The 12,105-nt window shown below is 65.9% G+C and overlaps 1 protein-coding gene across 1 annotated transcript in view; it reads right to left on the reverse strand.

Annotated features, from left to right (window-relative positions):
- Positions 1-1,470: 1,470 nt before the first annotated feature.
- Positions 1,471-12,105, reverse strand: part of MMP17 (matrix metallopeptidase 17) — a gene marked incomplete at its 5' end in the record, with an annotated part of 22,645 nt that continues 12,010 nt past the window's right edge. The window contains 5 exons of the mRNA XM_040464148.1: positions 1,471-4,951; positions 5,579-5,836; positions 10,345-10,497; positions 10,597-10,679; positions 11,199-11,298. Coding sequence (XP_040320082.1) covers positions 4,611-4,951; positions 5,579-5,836; positions 10,345-10,497; positions 10,597-10,679; positions 11,199-11,298 — 935 coding nt within the window. The remainder of the gene's footprint in view (positions 4,952-5,578; positions 5,837-10,344; positions 10,498-10,596; positions 10,680-11,198; positions 11,299-12,105) is intronic.

Raw genomic sequence — 12,105 nt, forward strand, 5'->3', positions numbered from 1 at the left:
GTCACTTGTACATTCACTCGACAAACATCGGGTGAGCCAGGTACTGTTGTGGGTGCGGGGCCACAGCACGCAAGAGACAGGCCGAATCGTTGCGGTCTAGTAGGAGGAAAGACAGCCGGCCAGACACAGGGGGAATTTATAAATATATAAACGGACCACGGAGGGGGGGCTCAGAGTGGTGTTGCCGCACGGGTGACGTCAGACACGGAGTTTTGCACGCAGGAGGTGCGAGGCAGGAACAGGCCTGGTGGTCTGGGGTGAGGCTGGACGGAGCGGCCCGGGGAGGGAAGGGGACAGTGAGGGCAGGGCCACTGTGAGGATTCGGGGGTCAGGGCAGGGGCCCGGTCTGGTGGGCGTTCCACAGGCCCCCGTGGCTGCCACGTGGGGAACACAGGCCGGGGCCGGTGCAGTGCAGGGGACCAGTCAGGGCTGCTGGAACATTCCAGGCAGGGCGGAGGGGCACACCCGGGTGTGTCTGGAAGGTGGAGCCGGGACCGCGCGCGGACTGGGCGGGAGGTTTGTGAGAAAAGGTGATGAGGCGTCGCCTGAGTACGTGGAAAGTGGCCTGTCCTCTGCCGGGAGGGACAGGCTTGGGGAAGCTCGGGGCCCTGGTTTTTCCCCCGTGATGCTGGAGCCAAATGGCCGGTCAGATCTTCCAAGGTGGGCGCGGTGGTTTCCTCGGAATGCAGACGGCACTCGATTGCCCAGGAGAGGTGGGTCTGTCCCCTCCCTTGGCTCAGTGGCCCGAGACCGTGGCAGGAGCCAGCCCACCGACCCCCTGACGAGGTCTCCTCACTGGTGCGCTGTGCCCCGGCTCTCGAGGTCTCGCCCTCAGCCCCAGCTGCCACCTGGCCGCAGGTCCCGACAGCCGCCAGGGGAGAACCGCTCGGCCGCACCCCGGTGACCAGACACAGGACAGAAGTAGATTGGCATCGCTGCTCTAAGCCACAAGCTTTGGGCGGCCTGTCACGGTGTCCTGCCCGGAGAGAGGGCAGCTGGCACCAGGTTCGGTCTGCTTTGCTTTTCTCTCATTTCTCCGGAAGCGCCAGGGTCCTGCCACCCTTTGGAGGCTCAGGGAGGGCCACCTGGGCCAGCAAGGGCCCGATTCCCGGCGGGGGCCAGTGGCTGCGACCCACGGGGGCCTGCGGACGCCCTGGGAGCTGGGAGGAGCCGGCCGGCCCTGGTTCTGACTCTGTCACTCGTGCGGGTGCTGGCTCGGTCCCCAGAGCCGTAGAGGAATGTCTGCTCACCATCTTTGGGCCCAGCATCAGGTGCCCCCCCCCCCATCCACACCCACTGGGACACAGGGAGAGCACAGGAGTCGAGCTCACTCTCAGAGCGTGGCTGCCTGGGTTTCGCTCCCAGGCCCCTCGCCCGCGGAACTCACTGCCCTGCCCTGAGCCTCGGCCTCCTCTTCCAGAAAGCAGGCGCGACCACATCCCTCCCTTCACGACATCTAGAGGATCCAAATGAGTTTGTGTTTGTATTTGTAAAGTGCGAAACGGGGCCAGAACGATACATTGTGATTACTCCTTGGGGTGACGAGCCCCCCAGAGCTCCCTAAGCCCCCAACCTGCTCCCAGGAAAGTGGGCGGAGAGGGCAAGGTGCAGCTGAGGTCTGAGTCTGGCCTGTGGCCCACGCTCCTGTGTGTTCGCACCGAACGCCGGGGTCCTCGTGGGAAGCCCCGCCCCCAGCGGGATGGCATCTGGGTGGTTAGAGTGGACGCGAGGTCACAGAGGTGGGGCCCCCGTGGGACCAGGACTCGCTCTTTCCCGCACGGGCACACCGCAGGGACCCGCCGTCTCGCCGGCACCTGGCCGCAGACCTCCAGCCTTTGCAGCGCGGTCGGGCCCGTCTGCGGTGCTGGCCACACAGCCCGAGCTAAGCCCGTGCCTCCGTTTCCCCCACCGCAAGGTGGGAGCCGGAGCGGCTGCGTCCTGGCCCCTGAAGTCACCCCTGTAGGTGTGTTTTGTAAACTTGCCGCCCACGCTCACGTGGTCGTCAGGTGGACGCCAGCCGGCACCTGGGCCGGGAATGTGCCGTGAGCGCGGCCGTCCTCACCTGGGCCGCCAGCGCCCTGACCTTTCCTGAGGGGTCTCTGGGTCTGTCACACGGCTGCTGGTCACCTGGGGCGGGGGGCAGTTCTCCAGGCAGGACCGGCACAGCCCGCGGTAAAAACAGAGACTGGCTGAGAAGCCAGAATTCAACACAAGCCTCCGGATGTCTGAATGGTGACTCCCCTAAAACACAGAGACTGTGCGGGCAGGATCTCCTGGGACCCCTGCTGCTGCTGCTGCGTTCGCGGGACGCAGAACCGGCGGGAAAGTTTCTGGAAAGAGCGTTTGGCTTCAACACGGCAGTAAGACCACCGCCCGCACTGAGAGCCTCGTGGACCTGGTCCAGGCCGCTGTGCACCTGGGGGGGCCTGGGGCAGGTGCCCCCGGAGCTGCCGGCCCACGCAGGGGGGCCACTGGAGGGGCATCCTCGGTGAGCAGGAGGCAGCTTGTTCCCACCGGAAGGACCGGCAGAGCCCCTCCCAGCTCTGAGGACCAGCTGGCACACACATGGATGGGGACGCAGCCCCATGTGGCCCGGTGGGGGGGGGGGCGGGCAGTGCACCCGCACATCCCCGCATCCCCGCATCCGCGTCCTGGTGGGCTCCCCACCTGCCTCTTCTGCTGGGTGTCGGGCAGGGGTGCGGGTGCGGGGCTGGAGGAGCCTGCGCTCTCCTGAGACGTGCAGACATCTGTGCCCCTCCCTAGAGCCAGTGTGTGGGGTTTTGCTCAGAGGGAATCGTGGGCGGCCCTGTCCTCCTGGGCTCCCCCCACCCCCGCCACCTGACATTCACACCCGCTGCTCCCGCCCTGGCCTGCCTCTTCCCTCTGACTGTACAACCAGCTCCCCCCCGCCTTGTTTCTGCCCCTCCTACTCCGGGCAGCCTTTCTGGGCCCCCAGGAAAGCCATGTCTCACTTACAGGGGTGGGGGGTTAACACTCCCCCCCACCCCCCCGCCCCACAGTGATCTGATCATAGGAGCGGGGCCAGGAATCTGCATTTCCACTAGGCCCAGGTGACGCTGTGTAGGAAGCACTCGCTGTAACCAGGCCCGGTAGGCCCTCCGGGCACCGGCTTCAGGGCCAGTGAGAACCCTGAGACCAGAGGGACCTCCGCTCCCTGCACAGGGTCTAACACCTGGGGCGACAGTGGCTTCCATTAGGAAGGAAAGGGCCGCAGGGGGCTAGGCCTCGGGGCGGGGGGGGGGGGGGACCCCGGCGGGGGGGCGGGGGGGGGTAGGCCGTTCAGGGGAGGGAGGGCTAGGCAGCTGGGGTGGGGGCGTAGGCCACAGGGAGGGGTGGCTAGGCCGTGGCGGGGGAGGCTAGGTCACAGGGTGGGGGCTAGGCCACGGTGGGGAGGGGGCTAGGCCACAGGCGTAGGGAGCAGGCTAGGCCGTGGGAAAGGCGGTCTCTCCTGGCTGGGCCGCACAGCTCCCAGTCGCTGGATCTCTGGGCGGGAGGGCCGTCCCTGGACCGGCGCCCAACTGCCTCCTTGCACTTCCTGTTGGGAGGCTCCCTGGTTTTGGCAGCTGGCATCCCGGATGCCTCACCGAGAATGGGTGCTGGCGCGTTCTGCACGTCCGCTCTGAGCAGTGCGTGCACGCAGGGAGGGGCTCCGTCGATGAGCCCCAGGCAAATGTGCCAGAGCCTTGGTCCTAAGACCTGCCCCGGCCCCGCCTGCTGGCAGCAGGCTCATTCCCCCCCGCTGGGCCTCAGCTCCCCCATCTGTGAAATGGGTATAAGGACCGAGGGACAGGAGGGTCGGGGGGCGCTGGACGGGTAGGTGTCGGGGATCTCCAGGGGAGGGAGCGAGCGCCACACGGGCCTTCCTGGAAGCCCCCGCCCCTCCAAAGTGCAGTTGCGCCTGGGGCCAGGGCCGCATGGCCCCTCCAGGCCCCAGAGGACCCCCACCCCGCGGCTCCTGCCTGCAGTGCACCAGGGAGCTGAAGCTGAGCTTACGGAGCAGGGAAAGGTCGTGTTTGTTTGAAATGCATCAAGAGACCCCAGCTTGGGGGACTCCTCTGCTTCCCTGTGCAGGCAGCTGCAGGCCCGCAGGGACTGGGGACAAAAGCCCCCGTGGGCGGGAGCACCAGGGGCAGCAGTATGGACGACAGACGGGGCTGGTGGTGCTGGCCGGTGGGGCTGGGGGCAGCGTGGCCACCGAATGCCCTCCCGTCCCCAGCCCTGCGTCCCCTGGCTCATCAGCTGAGTTCTGTGCGATCCAGCTGCCTGCTCGCCGCAGGGACGCTTCCTGTCCCCAGCCCGGCCTTGACAGAGTGTCCCCAACTCACAGATGGCAGTCAGGCCACTTCGTGGCAGAAAAGGAAGGACAGGTGGTAGGTTGCTTTTCTGCTCTTCTGCGGCTGAGCCGCCCGGGGGCGGCGCCCTCTGCTGGCCTCCTGCCAGTCCGCAGGGGCACGGCCAGGCCGCTGCTCAGGGCCGGCAGTGCGTTCGGATCTGCAAGGCCGGGGCCACTGAGGAACTCTCGGTCCGGGCACTGCAGGGGTGGGGGCGCTGGTCCTTGCCCTGAGGCCCACTGCGACCCATCGGCTCTGTCACCACAGGCCGGCGGCTGTCAGAGTGCCGGGGGCCGTCGACCACAGCGCAATCAGGGGCAGCAGGAGAGTGGCCGCCAGCAGTGGGCCCGAAGCCCCCGGGGGAGGGGAGGCGGGGGAGGTGCAGGAGCAGACCTCGAAGCCGTCCTCTGAGCGGCTCTGGCCACGCTGTCCTGGCCGGGCGTGGGCCCCGGCCTCTCCTTCCTCGCCCTCCGGGTCCGCCTGTGGGTCTGTGCAGACCAGCCAGTCCTGCGCTGTGGACCGCGGGTACCCGGGTGCCGCCTCCAGCTCGCCTTCCACCACCTTCCAGTACTCCTTGCCACGGAAGAAGTAGGCAGCACCTGGGGGGGGGGGTGGGGAGGGGGCGTGAGCTCCGGGCAGGCCACAGGGCAGACTCAGGCTAGACAGCGGGACGACGAGGGAGCGGCGCTCGAGGCCGCAGGGAAGTGGGAGAACGGCTTACGCCACGGATAGTCTGTCTCGGCCCCAGTGGCCGTCCGCAGGCCCCTGGGGCCTCCCACGCCTGGGAAAGCTCGGGGCAGCCGCAGAAAGGCAGGGAGATAGACAAGATGACCTCTCGGTTTCTCTCCCTACGGGATGTTAAGTGAGGCCCTACTATGTGCCTGGCTGTTCTAGGTGTTGGGGATGTAGCTTTGGAAACAGAACAGCAGGGGGCATCTGGCCCCCCCAGAGCGGGCCCCGCAAGGAGGGAGATGCATGCGACCCTTTGCCGGGCAGGGTCGTGCTGTTTGGGCTGGAAGCACGTGAGGGAGGGGGCGTGCAGATGTCTGGACGGTGTCTGCCGGATGCAGGGCAGGTGCAAAGGCCCAGGGGCGCGTGAGACGCAGCAGGAGGCCTATGGCGGTGGGGGGCCCACGTGCGCGCAGCGGCTCCCGGGGGATCCTCCCAGTGAGCCCGCTGTGACCCCCGTTCCCCAGGTGGGGAGCCTGAGGCTGCACGGGGCTCACCGTCGGACCAGCGCATGGCATCGTCGAGCGTGCTGGGGATGCCCCTCCACGGGGGGCTCTGGGCGGGGTGGCCGGGGTCCATGCGCCGTGTGTGCTCATCAAAGCGCCAGTACAGCTGGTCCTTAAAGAAATAAGTCTTGTCATTGTGGGCCCAGGAGAAGGCAGCGTCGACGCCGCCCGGCGGGAGGCCGAAGTCTGAGACGGGCCGCGGGTATCCTTCCTCTACGTTATTGTCCTTAAATACCCAGTATCTGTCTCCTGGGGGTGAGAGAGAGGGCCGTGGGCCAGAGCTCGGACCGCCCCGCGGGGCGGACGCTCCAGCCCTTCCTCCCCCCCCCCGCCCCCCCCCCCCCCGGTGCAACCGCCCCCCACCCCGGGGTCCTCATGAACATTTACTGAGCACCTATTGTGTGCCTGGCACGGGCTCGGCCCACCTGCCAGCAGCCTGAGAAGCCAGGTTCTCACCAGGCACCCGCCATAAGGACAGGGAACGGGGTCACCAGCCAGCCCGCGGGAGGCCGCTCTGCTCAGTCGCGCCTCACCCACTCCTGCGACAGGCGGGCCGGGGTGTCCTCACGGGCAGGGCAGAAGGGCACTCGTCAGGGCCGTAGGCGGACGCATGCGTGCGCACCTTTGTCAGACTTCACACAGAAGCAAAATGTTTAGAAATCACCAAGAACTTCAAATCCATATGTAAAAATTAAAAAAAAAAAAACAGTTTAAGATATAAGGAGGAGGAGGAGGAGGGGGAGGAAGAGGAGAAGGGGGGGAGGGGGAGGAGAATGAGGAGGGAGGAGGGAGGAGAAAGAGGAGGAGGATGGAGAGGAGGAGGGTCGGAGGGGGAAGAGGAGGGGGAGGATGAGGAGGAGTAGGGACGAGGGAGGAGAAAGAGGAGGGAGGAGACAGAGGAGGAGGAAAAGGAGGAGGAAGGGGGAGGAGGAGGAGGGGGAGGAGGAGGAGGAGGGGGAGGAAGAGGAGGGGGAGGGGGAGGAAGAGGAGGGGAAGGAGACAGAGGGAGGAGGGGGTAGGAGGAGGGAGGAGGAGGAGGGGGAGGAAGAGGAGGAAGGAGGAAAAGGAGGAGGAGAGGAGGAGGGGAGGAGGGGGAGGATGAGGAGTAGGGACGAGGGAGGAGAAAGAGGAGGAGGAGACAGAGGAGGAGGAGGAAGAGGAGGTGGAGGGGGGAGGAGGAGGAGGGGGAGGAAGAGGAGGAGGGGGAGGGAGAGGCGCACGAGGGGGAGGGGGAGGGAGAGGAGGAGGAGAGGAGGGGGAGGAGGAGGACGTTTAAAAGCGTTTTGCCAGAAGGGTGCCTGGGGGGCTCAGTCGGTTAACCATCCAAATCTTCAGCTCAGGTCACGATCTCAAGGTTTGTGAGTCCAAGCCCCACGTCGGGCTCTGCGCTGACAGCGTGGAGCCTGCTGGGGATTCTCCCTGCCCCTCTCTCTGCCCCTCCCCTGCATGCTCTCTCTCTAAATGAACTTTTTATAAAAAGTCTTTTGCCAGACAAAGAGTTGGAACGGACGTTTCTCGGAGGAAGACATTCGAACGGCCGACACACAAATGAACAGATGCTCAACCTCACTAATTAGGGAAACCAAAGCCAAACCCCATGAGACACCATCGGACGCCCGTCAGGATGGTCACTATCAAAAGACCCGAAAACACCCAGTGCTGGCGAGGATGTGGAGAAGGGGAGGCCTGTTCTGCCGCTGCTGGGAAGGCGAGCCGGTGGGAGACAGCGTGGAGGGTCCTCAGAGTCGAACACAGAGGGCCCACTCGCCCCCTTCTGGGTCGGTACACGGAGCCGAAGGCAGGGTCTCAAAGGTACTCGCGCACCCGTGTTCACAGCAGTGCTGTTCACGGCAGCCAAGACGTGGGAGCCACCCAAGTGACCACGGTGGACGATGGCTAAGCGAGACGTGGTCCATCCAGACGACGGAATGGCATTCGGCCTTGGAAAGGAAGGACGTGCGGCCACCTGCCATGGCACACACGTGGACCTTGAGGGCACGACGCTACGGGAAACGAGCCGTCCCAAAGGACAAGCGTTGTAGGACCGCACGCGTCTGAGGCACCCGGCCAGATCCACAGAAAGTAGACGGTGGGCGCCAGGGGCTGGGGGGCTGGGGGGCAGCTTCCGTTCGGAAAGATGGACAAGTCCTGACGGCGGACGGTGGTCGTGGCTCCGCGCGGCGTGAAGGTGCCTAACGCCTCCGATCTGTGCGCTTAGAAGTGCTCGCGACGGTAGCTTCTCATGTTGTGTTTTTGCCACGATTAAAAGTAAACATAATTTTTTAAGAATCCTTTCCCACAGACAGGGAACGGCAGACGTGCCCGAGAAGGGGCGGGGTGAAGCAACGGTGAGCCCCCACGACGGGCCCCAGACGGCCGAGACAGGGCGCGGGCGTGCCCACAAAGCAAGGGGCAGGAGAGGTCAACCTCTCCCCGCGACCCGAGGAGCCGGTGACCTTAGAGGGGAGAAAATCTCGCAGATGCGCGGCCCGGCGGGGGGGGGGGGGGGCAGGGCACAGCGCCAGACAGATGACGCCTCGGGCAGGGCAGCTCGGAGCGCGTCCCTCTGGGACGGTCCTGCTGAACGTGCAAAACCAGAACCTGCTGGGGAGAAGCTGCCAGGTGACGTGCCCGAGGGGCGCCGGCCCGGACGCTCCAGACGCGCCCGGGGTGTGTTGGGGGGGGGGGGGACGCGGGGGGAAGGCTCCGGCGTGTGCCACCCCCTCTTTGACCAGCAGGGGCATAAACCGTCCGCGGGAAACGAGGAAGCGAGCAGAGCGGAAGGCTGACAGGGGGCGAGCCCGCGGCCTTCAGGTCCTGCTTTCGCAGCTTTCCTGGAAGCCGGACGTTACTTTTCAAAACCCAGGTTTGAGGACCGAGAAGACTCTGCGTAGAGACAGGAAGGAATCTCCAAGATCTGTCACGTGAGAAGAGGGGAGGCCGGCGCGCACAGTAGGGCGGAGAGAGAGGAGGGAGTTGGGAGGAGGGAGGAGGGAGGAGGGTGGAGGGAGGAGGGAGGAGGGAGGGCGCACGCGCGCACACACCGCCCACTTGGCGGACGGTCCCTCTGAAAGGCGGTGCCCCGCGGGGCTAAGTCAGGTGCGGGTGGCTCCCATTTGTAACAGATCGGCTAGGACGTGCGCCGTTCTTCCTGTTTTGCTTTTTGGTGAACGTTGAAATCACGGCTGCCGCCTCCAGGGAGCCCTCCCGTGTGCCAGGCTCCCGATGGCCACTCGGCCCGAGGATGGGGACTCTGGGGGGACCACACCCACCGGAGGCAGCGGTGACTGACAGGTGCCCCACCTGGACCGGGGGCTGGCAGGTGACGTGAACGAGCTCAAAAAACACGCGGAACGTTCTTGCCTCCTCAAAGAGGTACGGTCGCCCCAATTTTGTTCAAAGAGCTGCTGCAGGTTGAGCAATGCTCCCCCAAATTCACATCCGCCTGAACCTCAGAATCTGACTTGTTTAGAAACAGGGTCTTTGCCGCGAGATGAGTTAAAAGGAAGTCATGTGGGAGTGGGGGGCGGGGGAGGGCGCATCCGCTGACTGGTGTCCTTCTACAAAGAGGACGCACAGACCCGAGACCCACGGAGGGGAGCAGCCCGATGAGACACAGGCAGGGGCGGGAGGGGCTGGGGCTAAGTCTCCCCTGCAGACTAAGCAGGAACCGGCCCGGCACCTCGATCTGGGGCATGCGGCCCCGGCCGAGAGAACGAACCCGTTGCTTCACACCCCCCATTTGTACTTTGCGACCGAAGCCCGAAAACACAAGTGCCAGCTCGTGCCTCAGCCGTCCCTGCCCTCCGCATGGGATGCGCATAGGGGGCGGGCTGTGAGGGCTTCCCTGGAAGGGGCGCCAGGCCGCATCTGTTCCAGCACAGGCGGGGCGGGGCGAGGGAGGGGGGCGCGGCACTCCGAGACTCCAATGCAGGAGCCGTGGGCAGATGTTGCAAAATAACCCAAACCCAGAAGATGACACCGAGCGGGTCCCAACCCCGGGACTGTGGCCTCGGGCAGCGGCCCTGGAGCCAGCAGGGGCCCCGGGACCTGGGAAGCCCGGTCCAGGGCAGCAGGCGTGACCGGGAAGGCTCACAGCCCCCGAGGCACCCACAGGTGCAGGCACGCCGCCCCCACACAGACAGCAACGCCCGCCAGCCCAGGTCCCCGCGTCCCGTCCCGCCCCCAGAAGCCCGCCCCCCCCCCCCCCCCCCAGCCCAGGGAGCGGGTGTGGAAGGTGCAGTGACGCCCTCTCCCAACAGACCCGCCATCCTGGACAGACACGTGGGAGCTGCGCGTGGCTCCACGCATCGAAGATGAGTCCAGCTCCTTCCCTCAGGTGTTGACCTTCCTTTCTGTCCTCGCTCACCCTCCCTCCGCCCCCTTGGCCGCTCTGTTCTTGCCCCGGGGCCTTTGCACTGGCAGCTCCCTCTGGCTGGAGCACGTTCCCTCAGCCCTAACTGAAACTAACTTCCTCATTCACGCAGGTGCTCGTCGTGTGTGCCCTGTGGGAACAGGGCGGGGACCTTTGTCTGTTTTGCCCGCCGTGTACCTGCAGTGCCTACCGCGGTGCGGAGGACACAGTAGGTGCTCAGTAAGCGTGCATCGGTGGCGTGCACAAAGGAGTGGGCCGGCCCCTGCTCTGTGCTTGGCGCAAACCACAGGCCGGGCCTCCGGGGCAGAGGCGGGCTGGGGTGGGGGGTGGGGGGGCCCACCAGCAGAGACCCAGGCAGAGCACCCGGGCGGGGCCCGCCCACCTTTGAAGAAGACGATCTTGTGGTCGCTGGTGCGCTCGAACACGGCGTCCACGCCGTCCAGGTGCAGCGGAAGGCCCCGCCAGAAGCGGTGCATCTGCGCGGGCTGCAGCGACACCAGGTGCCCGTCGCGGGTCAGCCGCCAAAAGTACCTGCCTGGGGGCACGGAGAGGGGGTGGGGCTGCAGGGGGCAGGTCTGGGGCCCAGAGCTGCCCTTCCATCCGGTAGCCACTCACTGGACCGGGTGGGGGTTACCTTTGAAGAAAAAGGCCTCGCCGCGGATCTGGGCCACCGCGTCAAAGTCAGTGCTGCAGCGGAGAGGCACGTCCTTCCTGGGTCTGGGGGCAGAGAGCAGGGGGAGGGCTGGAGGAGGGGGCTGGGGCAGTGAACAGGGGGAGGGGAGGGGAGGGTGGGGGCTGGGGGGGCTGGGGGGAGCCTGCGTTCCCGAGCCACTCTGGGGGAGTAGGGCTTCACAAGCCCCAGAAGGACCTCCCTTAAGGAGACCCCGCCCCACCCCCGTCATTTGCTGCAGGCTCAGAGACAGTTGCGTTCTGGTTTGTCAACTATACGCCAAGTAATAAAAATCAAAGCCCGAGTCCCTTTTGCGCCATCCAGAGTGGCCGACACAGAGCACGGAGCGAGCGGACATCAGGAGCATCTGGACAGACAGACGTTCTCGCGCACGGGGCGCAGGTCGGGGACAAAGGGCGGGCGGGTGTCCTTCCGCCGTCCGGAGGAGTGTAAGGAAGGCGGGGTGGCTCAGGGCTTAGCCCCGGGAGCGCCGGGAGTCCAGGCCCCTGAGCCATGGCTGGGGGAGGTGCTGGCCACAGCGTGCAGGGCAGGGGCCCATGGCTTACGGGGTGCCGGACCGGTTGTTGGGGGGCTCTGGCGGGAGGGGAGGCTCCTCGGGCTCTGGGGTGTCCGGCTGTGCCGTGGGGGACACGGACTCCCGCACGCCTGTGGGGACAGGAGGCTGCGCTGAACCCGGCAGGGCCCCCCTCCCTTCCCGGGACCCCCGACGCGGAGCTGTGGGCCCTGCACGTGCACCAGAGCCACAGCATCACAGCCCGAGGGGGAGACACAGGGGTCCCCGCGACCCCTCCTTAACCTCCAGGGGCTCAATGAGTGTTGCCCCCCACCCCAGACCTCCTCCCGGGTGCAGACCCCAGAGAACCAAGGACAGGCGTGCAAACCAAAACTCGTCTGAATGTGCACAGTAGCCAGAGGTGGAAACAATGCACATGTCCACCCACAAGGGGACAAACAGAATCTTTGGTCATAAAGAGAAAGGAAGCGTGGACCTGGGGCGTGGACAGGGCGCTCGGTGAGAGCAGCTGGGCACAAGAGGGCCCACGGCGTGTGGTCCCAGTTGCACGAACCGTCCAGAAAGGGCACAGCCGTGGACGTGGACAGAAGGGAGGTCAGTGGCTGCCAGGCAGTGTAGGGGGGTGACTGCTGATGGCCGTGGGGTCTCCTTTGGTGGGGGGTGGTGACAAGTGTTGTGGAACCATGCAGAAGGGGCAGATACACAACCCTGCGAACGTGGCCAATGCCACCGGCCTGTACTCGTCAAAGGGGTTAACATGGTAGGTTTTACTCTAGTAGGAAAGTGCCCATGTCAGAGCCTGGTGGACACCGGGGCGCTCACAACAGCAGGGGAGGGGGGTTAGGAGAGGTGGAAAGTATGCTGGTGCCATGGGGGGGCACCTGGGGGTCGTGGGGGGCACCTGGGAGTCATGGGGGGCAGCCTGGAGTCATGGGGGG

This window comes from Herpailurus yagouaroundi, unplaced genomic scaffold (assembly GCF_014898765.1).
Source record: "Herpailurus yagouaroundi ecotype Mexico unplaced genomic scaffold, PumYag 437, whole genome shotgun sequence".
NCBI lineage: Eukaryota > Metazoa > Chordata > Mammalia > Carnivora > Felidae > Herpailurus > Herpailurus yagouaroundi.